Source organism: Erinaceus europaeus, chromosome 2, assembly GCF_950295315.1.
Source record: "Erinaceus europaeus chromosome 2, mEriEur2.1, whole genome shotgun sequence".
In the NCBI taxonomy this organism is placed as follows: Eukaryota; Metazoa; Chordata; class Mammalia; order Eulipotyphla; family Erinaceidae; genus Erinaceus; species Erinaceus europaeus.
In genome coordinates, this window is record NC_080163.1 from 106,966,912 (window position 1) to 106,991,403 (window position 24,492).

At 39.1% G+C, this 24,492-nt stretch overlaps 1 protein-coding gene across 1 annotated transcript; it reads left to right on the forward strand.

Annotated features, from left to right (window-relative positions):
• The first annotated feature begins 3,869 nt into the window (after positions 1-3,869).
• Positions 3,870-23,403, forward strand: TRAPPC11 (trafficking protein particle complex subunit 11). The gene is made up of 11 exons (XM_060184737.1): positions 3,870-4,077; positions 4,215-4,363; positions 4,720-4,841; positions 5,353-5,472; positions 8,958-9,023; positions 9,730-9,886; positions 13,576-13,687; positions 16,060-16,151; positions 18,140-18,273; positions 20,282-20,449; positions 22,461-23,403. The coding sequence occupies exons 1-11, from the start codon at positions 3,911-3,913 to the stop codon at positions 22,503-22,505; spliced, it is 1,332 nt and encodes a 443-aa protein (XP_060040720.1). The 5' UTR covers positions 3,870-3,910; the 3' UTR covers positions 22,506-23,403.
• The last annotated feature ends 1,089 nt before the right edge of the window (positions 23,404-24,492 follow it).

Consider the following 24,492-nt stretch of genomic DNA (forward strand, 5'->3'; position numbering starts at 1 on the left):
GACATACCATAATGATTATTCAAAGAGACTCTCATGCCTGAGGCTCTAAAGTCCCAGGTTCAATTCCCTACACCACCATAAGCCAGAGCTGAACAGTGCTCTAGTTAAAAAAAAATAAAAAATAATAATATAATAGTAATAATGGGAGTCGGGTAGTAGTGAAGCAGGTTAAGCGCACGTGTTGCAAAGCGCAAGGACCAGCATTAAGGATCCCAGTTCAAGCGACCGGCTCCCATCTTCAGGGGTGTCACTTCACAGGCAGTGAAGCAGGTCTGCAGGTGTCTATCTTTCTCTCCACCTCTGTCTTCCCCTCCTCTCTCCATTTCTCTGTCCTATCTGACAACAATAATAACTGCAACAAACAACAAGGGCAACATAAGGGAATAAATAAATAAATTTAAGATTAAAAAAAGTTTAAATAATAATAATTAACATTGCTGATAGGATATTTTAAAAGATGAAGATGTAGCGATGGATGTGTCTCAGCAGCAGGGTAAGTTTAGTGTGCGTGAGGCTCTGAGCATAATCTCAGACACCACATTAAAAAGAAAAAGACATACATGGGTGAGTGGTGCTCTGATAGCTATTTCTCACTGATATTTCTCTCAATTAATAATAAGCACTTATTTTAAAATATTCACCTATATAATTAAAGTTGCTTTCAAAAACATAAAGTCATATTTTATTGAGTATGAATTCTTTTTTGTTGTTGTTGCCTCCAGTGTTATCGCTATGGCTCATTACCTGCACTACGCATCCACTGTTCCTATGGTCATTTTTAAAATTTTTCTGGATAGGACAGAAAGAAGTTTAAGAGGGGAGGGGAAGATAGAGAGGGGGAGAGAAAGATAGACACCTGCTGACCTGCTTCACTGTTTGTGAAGTAACTCTTCCCCTCTTTCTCCCCTGCCCCCCATAAGTGGGGAGCCAGGGGCTCGAACCAAGATCCTTGTGCTTTGTACCAATGCGCCACTACCTGAACCTGAGTATGAATTCTTGATGGCAGAACATGGACTTGAATTCCAACTCAACCTTACCCTTCATTAACCATGGTCAATTACTTGACCTCTTTCTTCTCAGTTTATTCACCTGAAAATGTAGATGATAATATTTAGAATCTACTTAGTGTTTCATAAAGATTAAATCAGTTAATGTAAATTATTTGAAATGGTCTTTAGAAAGTACTTATTAATTTTTTTAAACTTTAATTTTAAAGATTTATTTGTTTTTTTAAATATTTTATTTTATTTATTAATTCCCTTTTGTTGCTCTTGTTGTTTTATTGTTTTAGTTATTATTGTTGTTGCCGTCATTGTTGGATAGGACAGAGAGAAATGGAGAGAGGAGGGGAAGACAGAGAGGAGGAGAGAAAGATAGACCCCTGCAGACCTGCTTCACCTCCTGTGAAGCAACTCCCCTGCAGGTGGGGAGCCGGGGTTCGAACCGGGATCCTTATGCCGGTCCTTGTGCTTTGCGCCACCTGCACTTAACCCGCTGCGCTACAGCCCAACTCCCAAAGATTTATTAGTTAATGAAAAAGAAACCAAAGCATCACTTTGGTACATGCTGGAGATTGAATTCAGGACCTCATGATTGAGAGTCTAGCACTTCAGCTGATGCACTGTCTCCAGGTCCTATAACTGAGTACTCTTTTTTTTTTGATCTTTTTATTTTTTTAAATCTTTTTATTTTTTTATGGGGCAATTAATGGTTTCCAGTCAACAGTAAAATACAATAGTTTATACATGTGTAACATCTCCACATAAAAGTAAAACCTGCACTAGATTCTCCTCTGTCATCATATTCCAGGACCTGAACCCTCCCACCCAACCCAGAATCTTTTACTTCGGTGTAGTACACCAACTCTAGTCCAAGTTCTACTTAGTGTTTTCCCTTCTGATCTTGTTTTTCAACTTCTATGAATGAGATCATCCCATATTCTCCCTTCTCTTTCTGACTTATCTCACTTAATATGATATCTTCAAGCTCCATCCAAGATGGGGTAAAGAAAGTGAATTCACTATTTTTTTTTTTGCCTGCAGGGTTATTGCCAGGGGTTGGTGCCTGCACCACAAACCCACTGCTCCTGGAGACCATATTTTCTCCTTTTGTTGCCCTTGTTTTATCATTGTTGTGGTTGTTATTTTTGTTGTTGTTGTTGCTGTCGTTGGATAGGACAGAGAGAAATTGAGAGAGGAGGGGAGACAGGGGGAGAAAAAGATAGACACCTGCAGACCTGCTTCACCACCTGTGAATCGACTCCCCTGCAGGTGGGGAGCCAGGGGCTTGAACTGGGATCCTTATACCAGTCCTTGCGCTTCGCGCCACATGCGCCTAACCCACTGCGCTACCGCCTGACTCCTGAATTCACCATTCTTAATAGCTGAGTAGTATTCCATTGTGTATATATACCACAACTTAACTCACCCACCTATCTGTCATTGGATACCTGGGTTGCTTCTAGGTTTGCAATGAACATAGGTATACACAAATCTTTTTGGATGGACATGTTTGGTTCCTTAGGATATATCCCCAGGATCATAAGGGTAGGTCCATTTCTAGCCTTCTGAGAGTTCTGCAGACTGCTCTCCACAGGGGTTGGACTAATTTACTTTTCCACCAGCAGTGCAGGAAGGTTCCTTTGTCCCCACAGGCCTCTCCAGCATTTGTTGCTACTACCTTTTCTGATGTATGACATTCTCACAGGAGTGAAGTGGTATCCCATTGTTGTCTTTATTTGTCTTTTTCTGACAATCAATGGCTTGGAACATGTTTTTATATGTCTATTGGCCTTTTGGATCTCTTCTGTGGAGAATATTTTGTTCATATCTTCTCCCCATTTTTGGATGGGGTCATTTGTTTTCTTGTTGCTGAATTTGGTGAGCTCTTTATATATTTTTGTTATTAGCCTCTTGTTTGATATATGGCATGTAAAGATCTTTCATTCTGTGGGAGGTCTCTTTGTTTAGGTGGTGGATTCCTTTGCTGTGCAGAAGCTCTTTAATTAGATGTCAAAGTACTCTTAAGTGTTTGTTTGCCATCACTTGAATGGGAATAAGTAACTAGCCTAAATGTAGGACCATTTCTAAGATAGAAACATAAGACTGTACTACCAGGATTCCTATAACAATTTTTGTGTATGTGTCAGTTTAATTATCAGCCATCATTTAGAATTTTTTGCATATTCATTTAAAATATTTTTCATAATTTTGATTAAACCCCTACTTACATATTTTTCACATGGTACCTAAAGGAAGCCCACTCACTAGATGTAAGTCCTCACTAATGACACTATTTGAGTACATGCGCTAATGAATTTAGTTAAAGGGAACATTTCCTCACTTAATGAATTTCATTGCTAATACTGTAGATGTCTTCAGGAATTATATGTGTGGAATTAGTTATCAAAACAGTCATGTTTCACTTAGCCACCACTAATTGAGCATCAGTAAGACTTGCCAGTGTGCCAGGTGCTGAAATCAAACAGTACAAAATTCAGATTATTATCTACTTAAAGGTGAACTTGAAACCTAGGAAACAGCCCCCATTGTAAGTGGCTGGGGACCAGGTGATGGCACACCTGGTTGAGTGTATATTTTTCAGTGCTCAAAGACCCTGGTTCAAGACCCCGGTCCCCGCCTGAAGGGGGAAAGCTTTGCAAGTGGTAAAGCAGGTCTTTGTCTCTCTCCCTTTTTATTTCCCCCTTCCTCTTGATTTCTAGTTGTCTCTATCCAATAGATAAGTAAAGATTAAACAACAACAACAAAAGAACTGTGTTGCAAGTGTTATAACTTCTGTTACCTGTGGGTCTTTAGCTGAATTCCCTGGCAGTCAGTTATGTATTGATAATTGGTTGAGGTGGCATTTCTCATGAACCTTCTCCTTCTAGATCACTTCTGTGGACCTAGTAATGGGCAATGAGACAGGAAGATGTGTTGTTTTGAATTGGCAGGGTGGGGGAGGAGATGCTGCTTCCTCCCAAGAAGCCTTGCAGGCCTCACGGTCTTTCAAAAGGCGACCAAAACTCCCCAGCAACGAGGTGCACTGGGATAGCATCATGATTCAGGCAAGCACTATGTGAGTAGTTTTTGCTTACTTACTGTGAAAGATCTTAAGTATTTTGTTTGATTGTCTTGGCTTAAAAACAAAACAAAACAAAAAATCCGAATTACTTAGCTAACATTTTGTGTGCCTCCCCTCCCCCCCCATAAAAGGATCATTTCCAGAGTTCCAAACATTTCTGTACAGCTGCGACATGAGCCTCCTGCCCTGACTAATGAAATGTATTGTCTGGTTGTGACTGTTCATTCCCATGAAAAGACCCTGATTCGAGATGTGAAACTCACTGCTGGTTTAAAACCTGGTAAATGTATTTTTAAATTTGTTAGCATTAATCAAATGTAAGATAAATACCAATGATATCAACTATATGGAGTCTGTTTAGAACAGAGGTGGGGGATCTTTTTTTTCTACCAGGGACCACTAGGACATTTTTTAGCATTATTTGCAGACCATGCAAAATTATTAACATAAAAATTATGTTACTTTGAAAAAAGCTCTAGTTGCCTAGACAGGGACAGACCAAATGAGTACACTCTGCAGGCTGTACATCCCCCATCCCTGGTTTAGAATATGACTTCCACATATTTTTTTCATGTTAGTGTTGGTATAATAACATTTGAATCCATATAGTAAAAAGCCTCCCATTAACACCTTTAGGACAGGATGCCAATTTAACTCAGAAAACTCATGTGACTCTTCATGGAGCAGAACTGTGTGATGAATCCTACCCAGCCTTACTCACTGACATTCCTGTTGGAGACTTACATCCAGGGGAGCAGGTGACGTTGGTTAAATGTGACTGGGGAGGGAAACAAATAGATTGCAGCTTTAAATACATAGTGAGTTGTAGAACATTTTAATAGCATATCCTGGAACTACAGAGGTGATTTAATTAATGAAAACTTTACATATGTAAATGTACACAATAACTTCACCTTTTTATACAAGGGATTATGGAACAAATAACCCTAAATGGAGAATTTGTCACCTAATTAATTTGCTTGTGACGCAGCAAAATAGCTTTCTAGTCAGCTTTTATTTCCACCCAAACACAGAGAATTCTGGGGAAGCTGAGAATGATCATAAACAAAGACTGGAGTTATAGCAGTCCTATTCTTTATTCTTATACTATGGCAGGATCATTTGTTCAAGAATTTAGCCAAACAAAGATGCTGAAGGATTTGGCCAATTGGTATGGTCAGTCTACAACATGGGAACAGTACTCAAGAATATATATATTGGGAGAATATCTCTATAAGGGTATGCTAAAATATTTTTATTTTGTTACAGTTGGAAAAAATGTTGTATGTTCGCTGTGGGACAGTGGGCTCAAGAATGTTTCTTGTGTATGTTTCTTATCTGATTAATACAACTGTTGAAGAAAAAGAAATTGTCTGCAAGTGTCACAAGGTATGTTTATTCTCAGCTCTTTTCTAAAGTCTCATATGTAGTGTGTTCCCTACTCTGTGTTAATTCTCTTGTAAAACAAGCAGTTAGTGTGGCTTTGGATATGTCACAGTGGGTAAAGCATTGAACTCTCAAGCATGAGGTTCTGGGTTTGATCCCCGGCACTGCATATGCCAGAGTGATGCTCTGAAATCCCCCCATTCTATTTCTCCCTTCCTCTCTATCTTGTTAATAATAAATAAGAAACCATTAAACACCCAATAAGGTGATAATTAATAAAACTTAAAAACCAGTTACTTATATAGCCTGTTATAAATTTAAACATCTGTTGATGATTTAAAAAATCATACTTTGTTTTCATGGTAAATATAAGAACTGTTTAGTGTTGTAAATATCCTATTATCCTTTTTAAGTTTTTATTAATAGTTTGTTACAAAATTATAAGATTATAGTATATAGTTCCACACCACACCCACAATCAAAGTTATGTATCCTCCACCCTCCCACCTCCAAAAGATAACCACCATAATAGTTCTTATAAGGGTTACAGTTTGCTTGCATCTGTTTTGTAAAAATCATAAATACTTTTTTTTATAAACCATATACCATTCATTGCTCAAGCCTTGGAAAATTGGCCAACATAGCTATTCATATTTAGAGAAATAACAGGCTTTAGACTTTATGGGAAAAAAGAAAAATTATGAGACCCTAAAGCCCTGCTGCTTTGTAAAATCAGACAGCAGATAAGATTGGCTGAATACTACGATGTGGAAGGTTTTGGAGAAAGGGAAATTTCCCTTTGTGGACACTTTCTACTATTTTTTTTTATTCTTTTTTTTTTTTTTTTTTTACATGAATATAAGATGACAAAGTTCAGTTCCACACTGTACCCACCACCATAGTTCTGTGCCCCCACCCCCTGCTAACAACCACCATAGTTTTCAAAGCCTTAGACAACTACAGGATCATTTCACTCATATATGGAATATAAAAAGGTAAAACACATGAACTCATAAATGGAAGAAAAAGTCATGTAACTGCAAACTTTCAGACTATGACAACTATAGTGGTTGCTTTTATTATCAAAAATAATCTTAGGAAAATCACCTTAGGTAAGTGCACTTGGACAAAAATGAAGGCAGGAAAGCTGTGCAGTGACAGTTCACCAATGCAGGCAATTGCTATGAATCCTCTGATGTATTTCTTGTGTGTTTTCTCGTTTTACTGAGCTGTGAGGTATGTTTTTATGTAGATTTAACCATAATATAAGTAATGCTTTTATTCTTTTTTATTAGTGAAAACTATGACGTTTAACCCAAGTGACAGTATTGTTGTCTCAACCTTCTCTTGGGAATTGTGCCCTTGGACCCAGCAGAGGAGAAGACATGACCACATAGGAATTTGTAGTCTGGTCACTGCAGAGTTTAGGCTACAAATGAGTTGTTCCTAAATATGTGACAGCTCCAATGATTTTCAAGCAGACTCTTTAGAAAGATGTTGCATATTAATTAGGAGTCTAGGTTCCAAAGTCACCTAGTAAGACTTTGTCATATACTAGCTATGTGACTAATCTAATCTTTTTTTTGTTTATTTAAATATTTGTATTTATTTTGGATAGAGACAGAAATCGAGAAAGAAGGAGATAGGAGAGATAAGGTGGGGAAAGTGAGAGAGACCTGCAGCCCTGCTCTACCATCTGTGAAATAGGTGGTGACTGGAGGCTTAAACCTGGGTCCCTTCGACCAGGTGGTGGTGCATCTGGTTGAGCATACATGTTATAAGGCACAAGGACCCAGGTTTGAGCCCCCTATCCCCCACCTGCAGGGGGAAAGCTTTGTGAATGGTGAAGCAGTGTTGCAGGTGTCTCTCTGTCTCTCTTCTATCACCATCTTCCCTCTTGATTTCTGGCTGTCTCTGTCCAATAAATAAAGATAATAATTAAAAAAAAAAAAGCCTGGGTCCTTGCACACTGTAATGTGTGTGCAACCATGTGCACCACTGCCCGGCTTCACCAATTTAATCTGAAAGTGTAAATAGTGTCACCTGTTTCCGTGAGTTACTATGAGTAGTAAGTAATTCCTGTAATTATAACACCATATCAGATTACATTACTATTTTTAACTATAATTATTATCATTATCAACATTTCAAACTTAGTGAACTGAGGTGAGTTAAGGAATGAGACCAAAAGGAAGCCCAGTTTCTAGGCTTGGCACCATTAGGTTTGTGACTTAAGACCAACCACAAAATTTTCCTTGACCTTGGATCTTTAAAAAAAAATTTTATTGATTTAATAGTGATTGACAAGACCTTAGGATAAGAGGGGCACAATTCCATACAGTTCCTACCACCAGAGTTCTGCATCCCATCCCCACCATTGAAAGCTTCCCTATTTATCCCTCTGGGAGCATGCATGGGGTGCAGAAGGTGGGAGGTCTGGCTTCTGTAATTGCTTCTCTGCTGGCCATGGCATTGGCAGTATATTGATCTACACTCCCAGCCTTTTTCTTTTCTTTTTATTTTTTATTTATAAAAAGGAGACATTAACTAAACCATAGGACAAGAGGGGTACAACTCCACACAATTCCCACCACCGGAACTCCGTATACCATCCCCTCCCGATAGCTTTCCTATTCTTTAACCGTCTGGGAGTATGGACCCAGGGTCATTGTGGGATGCAGAGGGTTGAAGGTCTGGCTTCTGTAATTGCTTCCCCGCTGATTATGAGTGTTGAAGGGTCAATCCATACTCCCAGCCTGTCTCTCTCTCTCTCCCTAGTGGGCAAGGGCTCTGGGGAAGCGGAGCTCCAGGACACATTGGTGGGGTTGTCTGTCCAGGGAAGTCTGGTTGGCATCCTGCTAGCATCTGGAGCCTGGTGGCTAAAAAGAGAGTTAACATATAAAGCCAGACAAATTGTTGAATAATCATGAACCTAAAGGCTGGAATAGTGCAGACAGAGTTGGGGGTCCTCCGTTTTTTAGATAGCTAGTAAGCATATTTTAGTTATATTCCAAGGGCCTGTGACTAGTTTTTTTGTTTTTTGTTTTCCCTGAGCATGAAATCTGATATGCAGGTGGATCCAAGTTATTGTCTGGACTCCTAGCCTTTTTCTATCTTTCCCTAGTGGGGCAGGGCTCTGGGGACATGGGGACCTTGCATCTTCTTTTGTGAAGCAGTAAAGGTGCTTATCCTGCACTTATCCTGCACACTTCTAAAAATATTGACAGAAATGTATTAGAAACTGCTTTGCAGTGTAAACTGTTATAAAGTCATAATTTTTTTCTTTTCCTCTTGAAAAATAGTAGTTTGGGCGTTCTTCAAAACTTGTTACAAATATATCATAAAAATATAATAACTGCTTAATATGTAAACTGGGATTATTTACTGATAAGTAATAGGTTATGTTTCATATGTCTTCATTTTTAAAGTTTTAAGTGTTGCTAAGATTTAGAAAACCCATTGGATGCTCTCTGTAAATTTTCTTGCAGGATGAAACTGTAACAATAGAGACAGTCTTTCCCTTTGATGTGGCAGTGAAATTTGTTTCTACAAAGGTATGTTCCTATGGAGTATCTTGGGAATTGTTTACAGTGTAGAACTTGACAGGAAAACAAAAATAAACAAAACAAACAAAGAAAAGAAAATGCCTCCCCCCCACACACACACACCTAGGAGCATCTAATCTTTGACAGAGGTGCCCAGACTATTAAATGGGGAAAGGAGTCTCTTCAAAAAATGGTATTGGGAAAATTGGATTGGAACATGCAGAAGAATGAAACTGAACCATGACATTTCACCACACACAAAAGTAAACTCCAAATGGATCAAGGACTTGGATGTTAGACCAGAAACTCTCAAATACTTAGAGGAGAATATTAGTAGAACTCTTTTCCAGAAAGAAAAAGGGCCTAGAAGATAGCTGACCTGGTAGAGTGCATACTTTACCTGGCTCAATTCCCCAGAGGAAGACCATGCAAAGGGGAAGTTACACTGAAGTACACCAGTGGTATTCTTGCTCCTCCTCCTCCTTCCTTCTCCCTTCTTCCTTTCCCTTCCCCCTCTTCCCCCTCCTTCTCTTCCTCCTCCACCTTTTGCGCTCTCTCTCTCTTAAAAACAAAATAGAAGAGTCCACTGGGAGCAGTAGAATCATGCAAGCATGAAGCCCCAGTGAAAACCCTGATGGCAAAAAAAAGAAAAAAAAAAAGAAAAGAAAATGGATTAGTATCCTTCCTGACAGACCTTTTGTCTTCACTGTGGCAGTTTGAGCACCTGGAGAGGGTGTATGCTGACATTCCCTTCCTGTTGATGACTGACCTATTAAGTGCCTCCCCCTGGGCCCTCACTATTGTCTCCAGTGAACTGCAGCTTGCTCCTTCCATGACCCCAGTGGATCAGCTGGAATCCCAAGTGGATAAAGGTGAGAGTGTGGGTCATCCTATTAGTGGAAGGTGTGTGTGTGTGTGTGTAGTGCAGTGTTTGTGTATGTGTGTATGTTTATATTCTGGCAGTGTGAAAGTTAATTTTTTTGCAGTGTTGGAAAAGTCATGATGAGGGGGTCGGGTGGTAGCGCAGCAGGTTAAGCACACATGGTGCAAAGCGCAAGGACCTGTATAAGAATCCTGGTTCAAGCACCGGGCTCCCCACCTGCAGGGGGTTCACTTCAGGGTGATGAAGCAGGCCTGCAGGTATCTGTCTTTCTCTCCCTCTCTATCTCCCCTCCTTTCTCAATTTCTCTCTGTCCTATCCAACAACAACAGCAACAACAACAATAAATAATGACAACAACTAGGGTAACAAAAGGGCAACAAGATGGGAAAAATGGCCTCCAGGAGCAGTGGATTCGTAGTGCAGGTACCAAACCCCATCAGTAACCCTGGAGGCAAAAAAGAAAACATGATATATTTTTTTTCTATGCAAAAATGTGTCATGACTTTTCTGACAGCCTAATGGAATTAAGGTAGCATTAGCATCAGCTGCAGTTTGCCTGCGCTTCAAAGTCCTAACATTTTTATGCATTGGACCACCTCGTAGGCTGCAGTTACTAGAATCTTAAAAGGATTGCCATTGTAGGCTGTGAACTACAGAAAGATAGTCTGGAAGTCTTGCTTTAGATAAGCATGTATTTTGTCATCAGGATATTTACTATAAGGCTGGCACGGGACAGACATTCTTCTGTAAGAAGTAAGGTAAGTAGATAATATTAAAGCAATATGTGATGCGCTGCCATTCTCCTATCAGTGTGTGTTTTTAGAGAAACAGCCATCTGTCATGACATTTTGAATAACCTTCAAAGGAATCTAAAGTTTCTTTTTTTAAAAAAAAACATTTTAGTTATATTTATTTATTGGCTAGGGACAGACATTGAAAGGAGAGGGGGAGATAGGGAGGGAGAGAGACAGAGAGACACCTGCAGCACTGCTTCACCATTTGTTAAGTTTTTCCCCTGCAGGTGGGGGCTGGGGGCTTGAACCCCCGGTCCTTGCACACTGTAATATGCACAGTCAGCCGGGGACACCACCCACCACCCAGCCCCCTTAAATGTACTTCTTACCACACTTTTTCTTCTTCCTACCCTAAGATGTTTCTGTAACAGAAGTAGACAAGGGCTAAGGAGATAAATCAGCTTTTTTTTTTTTTTTTTTTTTTTTGCCTCCAGGGTTATCTCTGGGGCTAGGTGCCTGCACTATGAATCCACTGTTCCTGGTGGCCATTTTTCCATTTTTGTAGTTGATGGAAATCAAGAGAGGAAGGGAAGACATAGAAGGGCAGAGAAAGACACCTGCAGACCTGCTTCAACACTTATCTAGCCACCCCCCTCCAGGTGGGGATCTAGGGGCTTGAACTAGGATTCTTATGCAGGTCCTTGCACTTTGTACTATGTACGTGTAACCCAGTACAACCTACCCCCATAACTCAGCTTTTTGGGGTACTAACTGGCATGCCTGAGACTCCAGTGGTCACAAACACCTTATCCAGAGAATCCCCAGCACCACCTTATGTCAGAGCTAAACAGTGCTCTCATCCTTTCTCTCTCTCCCTCCTCATTCTATCACCCTGTTCTCTGCCTCTCACAAATTAACAAATTAATAAAAAATAAAGTTATCAAATAACCCGAGGAAAGAAAAATAATCTCCGAAGGTTACTATTCTTTTTTCTTTTTTCTTCCAAATGTTACTATTCTAACTTCAGATTTTCCCCTTTCATTAATGCCCATAGAAGCTTGTCACAGACATGCAGATGTGTCACTTTTGAGTTTGTTTTTTTTTTTTCCTTTTTAATCAGAGCATAGCTCTGCTCTGGTTTATGGTTCTTTATCAATCTCCTTGAAGGAAAAAACTGCAACAATAGAGGTAGTCTTTCCCTCAGACCTCAGAGCCTTAGGCATGAAAGTCTTTTGCATAACCACTATGCTATTTTCTGGCTTTTGTTCCCTGTTTTTGTTAGTGAACCAACCTTGGAATCCCACTAGAAAATTAAGAAGACTGGAACCAGTATTGGGTAAAGGAGAAAGGAATTTATTGCACAGGCCAGAAAGCCCAGATCCTTCTGGAAGCTTTTCAGGCCCAGAATAAAGCTTCACCATCCCTTTTATACCTCTATGGCTGGGCGGAAGTAAGCTTTTTGGATTTACAGAAGCAGAGATGGCATATGTGGTTCTGACCCATTTTTTTTTAAATTTTTTATTTATGAAAAAGGAAACATTGACTAAACCATAGTATAAGAGGGGTACAACTCCACGCAATTCCCACCACCAGAACTCTGTATCCCATACCCTGATAGCTTTCCTATTCTTTATCTCTCTGAGAGTATGGACCCAAGGTCATTGTTTAATAAATGATTCCGAAATAATTCCTTCTAGGTAGTTATCTGAAGAATATGAATATGTTACTTTGAAACAATATATACACTCCCGCCTTCATAGCAACATTGTTCATAATAGCTAAGACATCAGTGACCTAAATACCTAGTGATGGATGGCTGGATAAAGAAGTTATGGGAATATATATATATATATATATATATATATATATATATATATATATGCAATGGAATACTATTCAGCTATAAAAATGATGAGGTTGTATTTATTTTTATTTTTATTTTTTAAATTTTTTATTTAAGAAAGGATTAATGAACAAAAACATAAGGTAGGAGGGATACAACTCCACACAATTCCCACCACCCAATCTCCATAACCCACCTCCTCCCATGATAGCTTTCCCATTCTCTAGCCCTCTGGGAGCATGGACCCAGGGTCCTTGAGGGTTGCAGAAGGTAGAAGGTCTGGCTTCTGTAATTGCTTCCCTGCTGAACATGGGCGTTGACAGGTTGATCCATACTCCCAGCCTGTCTCTCTCTCTCCCTAGTGGGGAAGGGTTCTGGGGAAGCGGAGCTCCAGGACACATTGGTGGGGTTGTCTGTCCAGGGAAGTCTCTGACCCAGCTTTCTTTCCACCAACCCCCACACCAGCAAAGAGGATGCAGGTTTTAGAAATACTAAAGCTGTTAGCTCTATTTTTTCTAACTCTCCTCACATATTCAGCCCCTAAGCTGCTAAATAAACGGAAAACCCCCTTTGATTGTCAGAAAGCCTCTACTAAGTGTGGCAGTTGCTGCTACTTTGTGGTTACCTCATCTTGGTTTCCCCTTGCCTTCTTGCCCCCCTTCTATTCAGCTCTCCTTCTGTTCAACTTGACACATCCATCTTGTTCAATTTTTCCTAACATTTTTATTATAATGGCATACAGATTAGAACAAACACTTTGTAACCTTGAGAAAGTCACTTAATATTTTTGAGCGTCAGTTTCCAAGAATCTATAAATGATGTACAATTGGTAGGGCATAAAACTTTCCCTTTATAGATGAAACTGTTACATAAGGACTATAAAGACTCTTTGTTGGGGGCTGGGTGATGGTGCACCTGGTTGAGCGCACATGTTACAATGTGCAAGGACCCAGGTTTGAGCCTCACCTGCAGGGGGAAAGCTTTGTGAGTGGTGAAGCAGTACTGCAGGTGTTTGTCATCTGTCTTCCCCTCCCCTCTCAATTTGTGGCTGTCTCTATCAAATAAATAGAGATTTTTTTAAAAAAAGACTCTTTGTTGTAGTTGTTTTACAGACAGGAGAGAGTGCTAGTGAATGTTTCTGTCTGCGGTGCCCATCTACTGGGAATATTGAAGGTGGAGTAGCGACTGGGCATTACATTATCTCCTGGAAGAGGTAAGGTTTTTTCCACCTCAGCTTTTCTTTATTCTATACGCCAAAACCTTATTATTTATCCTTGTTATTTACTAGTTGAGGTCTTCAGTCAGTTTTGTAGAGTGATTCAAAGTCACATGCTATCACTGACCATTTGCCAAACCCAGAGATTAGAAACAATTAATATGGACATAAAAAAAGAAAATTAATACACTGTCATTTGTGTTTGTCAGATTGTGTGATCCAGTGACTGATGAGATTTTAGTCAGACTAATTTTTAATGGCAGTGTTACAAAACATTAAGGGAAGCCACTCTTGATTGCAGTTAATTTGATTGTTTAAAATCCAAGGGCATCAACAAATTTTTTGGATGAATAAGGAGTTTGAGCATGTGTGTAGATCTAACATCTGTCTATGAAAGATCAGTTGGATGTCTACTTGTCAGTGATAAGCCTCTAGGCACTGTTTTTAAAATAGATGTTATTTGTGTAACAAAAAATGATAAGATGTACAAATATATCTAATGGAAAATATGCTTTACTTTTATAGAGGAAATTAAAAATGTATCTTTAAAATGTTAAAGGAAGACCTAAGTAGGTGGGAGAGATACAAACTGGCTTGGGCAGGGTTGGGATACGATTGAATATTATAAATTATCCTATGGATTCCTTCAAAATCTTTTGTTTTTGTGAAACCTGGTACACTTGATTCTAAAATTCATATGGCAAAAATAGTCCAAAAACAGTCAAGGTACTCCAGAAGAATAAGAAATAGCAAGGGCACTTGCTTTTTAAACAAGCCTTATTGTAATTTATAGTAATTACCACTGAAATATTGGCACAGTAAACTAGTGGAACAGAACAGAGTCTAAAAATAGATCCCTCCCATAAATCCACACGTGTGGAAATGATATTCAAAACAAGGAAGGATAAAGTCTGATTTTCTTTAACAAATACTGTTTTCCCCCACTTCTGATTGTACCTGTTGATATTTAAGTTATATAGCTATAGAAACCAAAACAGCATTTTAAAGGCACTGTCAAGTTAATCCAGTATATTACTGTAAATCTTTGTAAAGACAAGTATTTCTTGTTGTGGAGGGCTTAAGTGTTTGGGTGAAGTGTGCCTGTTGCTTGTGCACTGTAATCATTACCACATAGTGGCAGCTGTTCCACTTCGACTTGTTGCCTTCTTAAGCTCCTTTGTGCAGTCAGCTGCCAGCCACCCCTACACTTCCTCCCTAACTGCAATATAGTGATGGTTGATGACTCAGTAATGTTGCTTTAATTCAGTAATGCTGGCATACCACTTTGCTTAGTGATAATGAAATATTTTTAGTTCATTTTTTTTTCTTTTTCCTTTCAAGACAGAAACAGTGGTAGAGAGAAAGATAATGAAAGAGACCACAACACTGAAGCTTCTTTCAGTGAAGTGGAGGTTGGGCTGTCTTCCAGTTTCTACTAACAGTGCGCTGATGCTAACAGTGCTCTTGAAAGAGGTCTGGTCCTCATCTGACAACTGTCCTTTCTTGGTCAGATAGAGGATTCTCGGCATGATGTGAATGGCCTCACCATTTCCCATGCTGAGAATATCTTGCTCCCAAAACACTGTGACAGTGATGTGCTTGGAGTATAGCTGACTTCCATTTAAGTGTTTCTCCTTACTTTACTCATTACTTGCTGGGCCCAGAGAGCAGCCATGGGTTGTGACATTTGCTTACTGGTGTATGACATTCAAAAACCTCAGAATAAAAAATGGAAGACTTTGATAGCTGTCCTTTTGAATAGAAAGTGTAAAATGGGGTGTACAACTTTTACAAATAATTGAAAACTATGAAGTTTTAAAAATAGCTGTAGGGTGCCCAGGACCGGCATAAGGATCCCAGTTCTAGCCCCCGGCTCCCCACCTGCAAGGGAGTCGCTTCACAAGCGGTGAAGCAGGTCTGTAGGTGTCTTATCTTTCTCTCCCTCTCTCTGTCTTCCCCTCCTCTCTTTCGATTTCTCTCGTCCTATATAACTGCAATAACAACAGTAACAATAACAACAAGGGCAACAGTGGCAACAAAAATGGGAAAAATGACCTCCAAGAACAGTAGAATCGCAGTGTAGGCACCTATCCCCAGTGATAACACTGGAGGGAAAAAAAAAAAAGCTTTAAATTGTGTCAGCTTTTGCTAATATGCTTCATTTATTATTGAGTAAGAACATCTGGACTTAAAAAAAGTAGAAAGCCAGTCTGAAAGCTCTGACTTCGCAAAACACCTTCCAATAATAAAGTTTTAGGAGATGGAGTGGTATATTTTATTTCCTTTGAAACTTGTTAGTGAAGAGTACATGTCCTCTTTTTTTGACTAGCTAACGCTCCACACAAAACATGTGCCTTTTTCTGCTGTAGGACTTCAGCTATGGGAGACATCCCTGTCATCAGTACTGTCATCACACTGCCACATGTGCTTGTAGAACATGTCCCCCTCCATGTGAATGCAGGTAATGGCACTGAAGTTTTATGTGATAAAAGAAGTCATTAAGAATATTTATTTTGGGTAGCGCACCTAGCTGTATGCACACATTACAGTGCACAAGGACCTAGGTTCAAGCCTCTGGTTCCCACCTGTAGCTGGGAAAGTTTCACTAGTGGTAGAAGCAGTGCTGCGGGTGTCTCTCTGTCTCTCTCCCTCTCTATCTCCCCCTCCCCTATCTATCCAATAATAAATAAATAAATAAATAAATAGAAAATAATGATATTGGGGTCAGTTGGTAGTCCAGTGGGATAAACGCACAAGCTGCAAAGTGCAAGGACCGGCGTTAAGAATCCTGGTTCGATCCTCCGGCTCCCCATCTGCAGGGAGGTTGCTTCACAAGTGATGAAGCAGGTCTGCAGGTGTCTGTCTCTCTCTTCCCCTCTCTGTCTTCCCTTCCTCTCTCCATTTCTCTCTGTCCTATCCAACAACAATGACAGCAATAACAACAGTAATAATAACGACACTGATAAACAGCAAGGATAACAAAAGGGAAAAATTAGCCTCCAGGAGCAGTGGATTCGTAGTGCAGGCATCGAGTCCCAGCAATAACCCTGGAGGCAAATAATAATAATAACAATGATATTTATTTTACCTCCTAAGTTTTTATTGCATATTCATTATGGCTTACATGATTTTATTTTATTTCTTACTGTCCATTTTGAATTGTTATACTTTTACAAAAGCAGGTCAAGACCAGTCTCATTTTATCCAATGTCCTCATACACCTCCTGTGCCCTCATTAGTCTAAAGCAAATTCCAGATGTCATTTCACCTATATAAATCAGTATGCTTTGTTAAAACTTATGGTTATTTTCCTAAACATACAATACCATTATCACAACCTAAACAATTAGCAATGATTTGTAATCCTGTCCAATTCCAGTGTTGAAATGTCTAACTCTGAATGCTTTTTACTTTGTTTTCAATTTTCTACATTGCAATTGATGAATGTCTCTCACTTTCTAAATCAACAGAGTGGCAAACTCCTTCTCTGTGTACCCCACTATCAACCCTTCCACCACCTGCACTTCTTACCCCACTTCTTCCTCCACCCCTCTCCTCTCTTCTTTATTAAAGAAACTGAGTCATTTGTCCTGTAGAGCCTCCTACAATCTGTCTGGATTCTGATGTTTGCACTGTGATCATTTTAAAGGATTTATCTGTCCCTCCAGTAGTTAGATCTATAGGCCCAAGTAAATCCAGGCAGGAATATTTCATAAGTTAATGGTACATGTGCCTTCATCCAGAGAAGACACACAATGTCTGTTATTCCTTCTTGAACAAGAGAATATTTATAGATGGACAAAAACAATAATATTTATAGATATTTATAGAATATTTATAGATTCCAAAAACAATAATTCAACTTCCATGAGCTGAAGCCCTTGCTATGCAATGAATTTTAGAGGGCAAAATTGATTCTTCTTGCCTGTCTTTTTTTTTTTTTTTTTTTTTGCCCCCAGAGTTATTGCTGGGGCTCGGTGCCTACACCACAAATCTACTGCTCCTGGAGACCATTTTTTACCCTTTTGTTGCCCTTGTTGTTCCATCATTGTTGTGGTTATTATTATAATCGTTGGTGTTGCTGTCACTGGATAGGACAGAGAGAAATGGAGAGAGGAGGGGAAGACAGAGAGGGGGAAAGATAGACACCTACAGACCTGCTTCACTACCTGTGAAGCGACTGCCCTGCAAGTGGGGAGCCAGAGGCTTGAACTGGGATTCCTCATCGCACCACGTGTGCTTAACCCTCTGCGGTACCACCCGACTCCCTCTTCTTGCCTGTCTTATTTCTTGGCTAGTTTCCAAAAAATTATGTTACTTAGTAAACCTACAGTAATATTAAAATAATCCACTTTCTGTAGAATGCAGTTCATCTACAAGAAGAGCCCATAAATGAAAAGCTGTTATTGTTTTTGTTAACCAAGAGAGCCATGTCTTCTTTCACTGCAGATCTGCCATCATTTGGGCGTGTCAGAGAATCATTACCAGTGAGGTATCACCTCCAGAATAAGACTAATTTGGTGCAAGACGTGGAGATTTCTGTGGAGCCCAGTGATGCCTTCATGTTTTCGGGTCTTAAACAGGTAAAGGCAGCTCTTACCAGGTTGCTTATATAGTTGCAAAAGTATGGTCAGGCAACGGAGAGCTATATAGTTAGTTTTTACAAATGAACTGACTATGGTCCCTGTTGTTTTTTATAGTAGTGAATTTGTTGTTACTTTTAAAGATTAAGTACGACTTGTTATGATGGTGGATTTAACAACAAACAGCTCTTTTCACATCACTGAGAACATGTAGACTCTTCTTATAAAAAAAAGAGTTCTCAGGACTATATTGGAATTACTAAACATTTCATATTACTCATTACTGAGATGATTTGCATTTGTGTCTAATTTGGAAAATTTTATAATATTATAAAATAAGAAGACATTGCAGTTTTTTAAAAATAAGTTCATATGTGAAAGAGATCAAGCATTCAAGTAAAGCTTAATCATTTGTAAATCAGTAATATATGTACATTATGTGTCAGTGATGGTGGTATATATCAACATATCATAGCTCGTAGCATATTTAGTACACAGAATAAAATTAGAGTGTGGGCTTGAGGTAGGATGAGCAGTAACAAAGTCCTAATTCTCTTGGGAATTATTGGTGGAATTTCTTTTCTTTTTTTTTTTTTTTTAGAGCTGTTGATCTTGTACTTTTAGACACAAATTTGTATGTTAGCACATAAAAATAAGTTATCCAAATTTTTTATTCATCTGTGTAAATCGGAAGTGGAAAGTTCATCAGATTTTTTAAGAGACTGGGTAAACACTTTTAATCAAATTGGTGTTTTCAGTGAGAAGTTGTCCTCCACTGTCAAAGTGATAACAAATGCCCCTTACTATGTCATTATCACTTTCTGTCAGCAAGGACATAATTAGAGGAACAAGTGTGTCTTTGACGACTAGCAGCATCTACCCTGACTAATCAGCAACACTGTGATTATTCTGAGTGCAGTGCTAAACGCAGAATCAGTTTCTATATGAAGGCTGCTGTAAGCCCACACCCTAATTTTATTCTGTGTACTAAATATGCTACGAGCTATGATATGTTGATATATACCACCATCACTGACACATAATGTACATATATTACTGATTTACAAATGATTAAGCTTTACTTGAATGCTTGATCTCTTTCACATATGAACTTCTAAAACAAAAACTCAGTGTTTTCTTATTTTATAGTATTATAAAATTTTCCAAACATCTTACTTACCATAACACAAAGATAAAATTTCCAAGAGACTAGAGGACTGAGGAGATAATATGGTCGTATAAGCAACTTTCATACTAGAGGTTCTGAAGAGCCCAGGTTCAATCCCTAGTATCACCAAAAACCAGAGCTGAGCAGTGCTTTAGTTAAAAGTCTAAGAAATATCAAGTTATTAGTTCGTATTATTTCAACATGTTTATAAAGATAATCTTCTACAAGTCTTCTCATCATAATTGCGGCTATGACATTAAATTTGTTTAAGACACAATCTGGACTCCCCTCTCACTATCATTTTCACTCAAATACAAGTTGCTTTCTAGCACTTTAGAAACTGGAAAGTCATACAGTTCACTTGCCACCAAGTTTTTTTTTTGCTAGGTTTCACTTCTGCATGTTTTTACTGCTCCCAGCAGACTTTGCTTTTTTTTTATTTCTAGACAGAGGCTGAGAAGCAAAGAAGAAAAGAGAGAGGCACGACAGCACAGCTTCACTGCTCATGAAGCTTTCCATTTGCATGGTGCTCCCATGTGGTAGCCACAGACTCAAACTTGGGTCCTCTTGCATGATTAAGTATCCACTCATGGGTGAGGCATCACCAGGACCCCCCCCCCCCATGCATATCTACTTTTAGACATATCTGTTTGTGGTCATAACCTGATGCTAATTCAACCCTTCATTTAGCAATATGACCAAAAGATGAAGTAGAAGAGAGAGATGGAAATATTCCATTAGACCGTGCATTCAATCATTTGTAAATAATCTTGGGACATCCATACATAGATACTGAGAGTGTGGTTATTTGATTGTTTTTATAACTTTTTTTAAATTTAGATTCGCTTACGTATCCTACCTGGTACTGAACAGGAAATGTTGTATAATTTCTATCCTCTAATGGCCGGATACCAGCAACTGCCATCTCTCAACATCAACTTGCATAGATTTCCTAATTTCACGAATCAGCTGCTCAGGCGTTTCATACCTTCCTGCATCTTTGTAAAGGTAAGGCCTAGAACTCATCTCCCTGTTCAGTTTGCTTTCTTGAAAATTGACAGTAGAGGTGTGGATTTTTTTTTTTTTAGCATAAACTTCACTAACATTTTGAGATTAGTAGATAGTTTTAGTTTTCATTACATGAATTTGGCAGTATTACTATTCACTTCTACAAAGTTACTGCTATTTAATAGAATTCAATTTAAAGAAAAAAAATCTCCCTTAGGTAAATAATGGCTCATCCTTATAATATCTTTACTCTTTTTCTTTTTCTTTATCAGAGCACTGCTCAGTTACGGCTTATGATGATGCTGGGGATTGAACAAGGGACCTTTGGTACCTCAAACATAAAAGGCTATTTTTGTATAACTATTATACTATCCTCCCAGCCCTCGTATTCTTAAATTCTTAAACATGTAGTTTTATTTGACTTGTTAAAGTATGTTTGTTTGTTTTTTTTTGTCACTTCTCCAGGCTGATTTTTTTTTTTTTTTTTTCACATATAGAAACAGAGAAGCAGATAGTGAGACAGAGGTAGAGAAGGAAAAAGGCCGTAGTGCCAAAGCTTACTCCAGTGCAGTGGAGGTCGGGGTCACACCTGGGTCATATACATGACATCGCAGATGCACTAACCAGGGGCCCGAAAGTAAGTTTTTAACTTATAATTAGTTTGTCATCAATTTTTAGTCAGCACGATTAACTTTCTAAATATAATTTCAGAACTTCTCACTGCTTTTGTCTTTCTTATCAAAGTGCTTCTCTGATGGGAATTGCATCTGTTACTTCACTGTTTTTATTTAAGACAAACAATTTTCAGGTTTCTGCATTAGAGGAATGTATAGGATGGTTGTGGCCCTCTGCAAGAGACAATGGGCTCAACTTGTATTTTTCATAGAACTCAGGCCTTCCTCTTGGACCGAGCCACTCTGGTTACCTACCATTAGGGCTTCTCTCCAGTTCTGGCTTTCCTCAGTGGTTCAGACATCCTGGAGTATGTGTGGATCATTGTTGTTGGGTAGGACAGAGAGAAATGGAGAGAGGAGGGGAAGACAGGGAGGGGGAGAGAAAGATAGATACCTGCAGACCTGCTTCACCGCCTGTGAAGTGACTCCCCTGCAGGTGGGGAGCCGGGGGCTCGAACCGGGATCCTTAGGCCGGTCCTAAGAATCCTTAGGCTGGTTCAATCCCCCAAACCACCATAAGCCAGAGCTGAACAGTGCTCTGGTTAGAAAAAAAAAAAAAAAGAATCCTTAAGTTACCATGTGCACTTAACCTGCTGAGCTACCGCCCAGCCCCTTTATATCTCCTCTTCCCCCCTTAATTTCTTTTTCCTGTCAAACAAAAAAATAAATACTAAATAAAAATAAATTTATTTACAAGAACTTTACTCTTTTAATTATTCTAGGTTATTGCTACCTTGTTAGAAATTTTACATGTTAAGGGCAATTGGAATGATTTTATTAGCCTTTACTCTTCCATTTTGAAGATTCAAATTTTTTCAGTCAATGACTGTAGAGGAAGAGGGAGCTTCTCTGGTGATTCTATCATTGTGCATTCATAATTAGATAATTTAGAGCTTTTGGTGGGCTCTAAAGTTTTTTTCTCAGACTGGGAGTCTGTCAGCTTAAGATGAGGCTTACTCAAAGTTTTAGACACAGAAGGGCCCTGAGCAGGAGGGAAAATATAAAACATATGTCACTTGGGCAGAAATTAGGTGAACAGGCTCCTTCACACATGCCCTATGCTGGATTGTCACTAACTGCTAGAGCATAATTTTGAGGTAGTATTTAGCAGATGGATTGCTAATGCCACCACTGGGGTCAGAGGACACAGGACAGAACCCAGGTTCAAGTGGAGAAGGAGGGTGGGAGTGAGAAAGACAAAGATATTTTGTTTGGTGCTAATACGTGTGTTTACTCTGTTTTTGTGAAACCATTAGAAGGATTTCAAAGCCTTCTAAATGAATAGAGCTTTTATTGTCATCATTTGTTAAAACCCTTTTGAATTTTTCACTTTAAAGCCACAGGGCCGACTCCTGGATGATACCTCAATTGCTGCAGCATGATGTTTCAGACTGGCCCTTGGCTGTGCATTTGGAGAAGCAGTACAGAACTCTGTGTGAAGTTTTCACTGGGAATTGTAGTTTTGATCATGGTAAAAGTTAATCTTTTCTATTTTTTAATGAATGTTATACCAACTATTCAGAGGAATCCATGCTTAAAATATTAGGAAAATCTATCCTCTCTTATAGTTTCACAAATAAATATTTGAAATCAGTTGGTGTGATGTGAGAGGATGTTGGACTGTCGCTACCCTTGAAAGGCATTTTATGTGTAGCAGATTATTTTTAAAATAGTGATTTGCATTAACAGTATCAAGGACAGTGAAGCATCCCAATGTGATTGGACAAGGAGAGGAAAATACATCAGAATTTGCCACAGTCAAGTTCTGAATCCTTCTGAGTCTCTTTCTGGCTACCTAACCCAGAGATAAATCCAGGCTCATAAAGTCAGTGTATTATCTGAGTGCACATACAAGGCAAAACTTCCAGAAGGTTCTAATCAAAGAAACTTAAATTGTCAAAAAAAAAAAATTACCTTTGACTTAACTGTCAGAGCTTGTCAAATGGACTCAGCTTGCAACCAATATACAGATTGTTTCTGAAGCAGGTTTGTATTTATATGTTAACAACAACTTTGTTTGAAAGGATCTGAACTACAGTGATCTGATTAAAAGCATAATCTCCTAAACAGAAATCTTTTGGAAAAGATGCAAGGTTAAAATAAGAACTCTTAGTTATGTTGTGCAGTTTCAAGAGAACTGTTTAAAACCCTTGAACTTCATGTAAATAAAAATCATATTGTGAAAAATGTTCTTTGTTAAAATACCTTAATTTAAACTTACTTGATTTTCTGGACAATTTCACTACTTAAATGTGCAGGACTTGTAAAAATAAATAAATAGAGTAGTGATGTAAATAAATATGTTGTCTTTCAAACATTTGTGTATATCTTCCATTTTGAGCTTGTTTGATTTCAACTTCATGAAACAGCTTTTAGTAGCGACACTTTGGTGAGGTGTGGTGGAGAGCATAGGGTGGAAAACTAAGGGAGCTGCACCCTACAAGTGACTCTGCAAACCATGGAGAAGACTCACACCATGGAGTGGGCTATCTTGAGAGGACCTGAATTCCCCACTATCGACCTCAGGTACAGCCACAGGAACTTGTGTCATAGTCACAAGATAATGTAACATCCACCTCATAGACTTAGACTTAATAGGCTCATAAGCTACACTTAGAGGGTGGTAAAACTAATATGTGCAAAAAATTCAAACAGTGCCTGCATTACAGTAGTGCCCAAGCAATGACATCTGTATTACTTCTCTCTTACATGCAATTTTGTCAGCCACAGTTTTTGGTTCTTTTTTTTGCCTCCAGGGTTATTGCCCGGGCTCGGTGCCTGCACCATGAATCCACTGCTCCTGGAGACAATTTTTCTCCTTTTCTTGCCCTTGTTGTTTTTATCATTGTTGTAGTTATTATTGTTATTGATGTCATTGTTGGATAGGATAGAGAGAAATGGAGAGAGGAGGGGAAAACAGGGGGAGAGAAAGATAGACACCTGCAGACCTGCTTCACCACCTGTGAAGCGACCCCCCTGTAGGTAGAGAGCCGGGGGCTCGAACCAGGATCCTTACTCGGGTCCTTGTGCTTTGTGCCACCTGTGCTTAACCTGCTGTGCTATCACCCAACTCCCAGTACTTTATTTTATTTATTTATTTATTTATTCCCTCTTGTTGCCCTTGTTGTTTTATTGTTGTAGTTATAATTGTTGTTGTTTTTGATGTCATTGTTGTTGGATAGGATAGAAAGAAATGGAGAGCGAAGGGGAAGACAGAGAGGGAGAGAGAAAGACAGACACCTGCAGACCTGCTTCACTGCCTGTGAAGTGACTCCCCTGTAGGTGGGGAGCCAGGGGCTTGAACCAGGATCCTTAAGCTGGTCCTTGCACTTTGCGCCACATGTACTTAACCCTCTGTGCTACCGCCCG

What these genes read in the sequence shown, in the direction of transcription:
- TRAPPC11 (XM_060184737.1), top strand. Translation starts at nt 3,911, where the DNA reads ATGGGCAATGAGACAGGAAGATGTGTTGTTTTGAATTGGCAGGGTGGG. An exon ending in TACATTATCTCCTGGAAGAG is followed by an intron (nt 13,688 to 16,059) that starts GTAAGGTTTTTT and finishes TTTCTGCTGTAG; the next exon opens with GACTTCAGCTATGGGAGACA. An exon ending in TGTTTTCGGGTCTTAAACAG is followed by an intron (nt 18,274 to 20,281) that starts GTAAAGGCAGCT and finishes TTTTAAATTTAG; the next exon opens with ATTCGCTTACGTATCCTACC.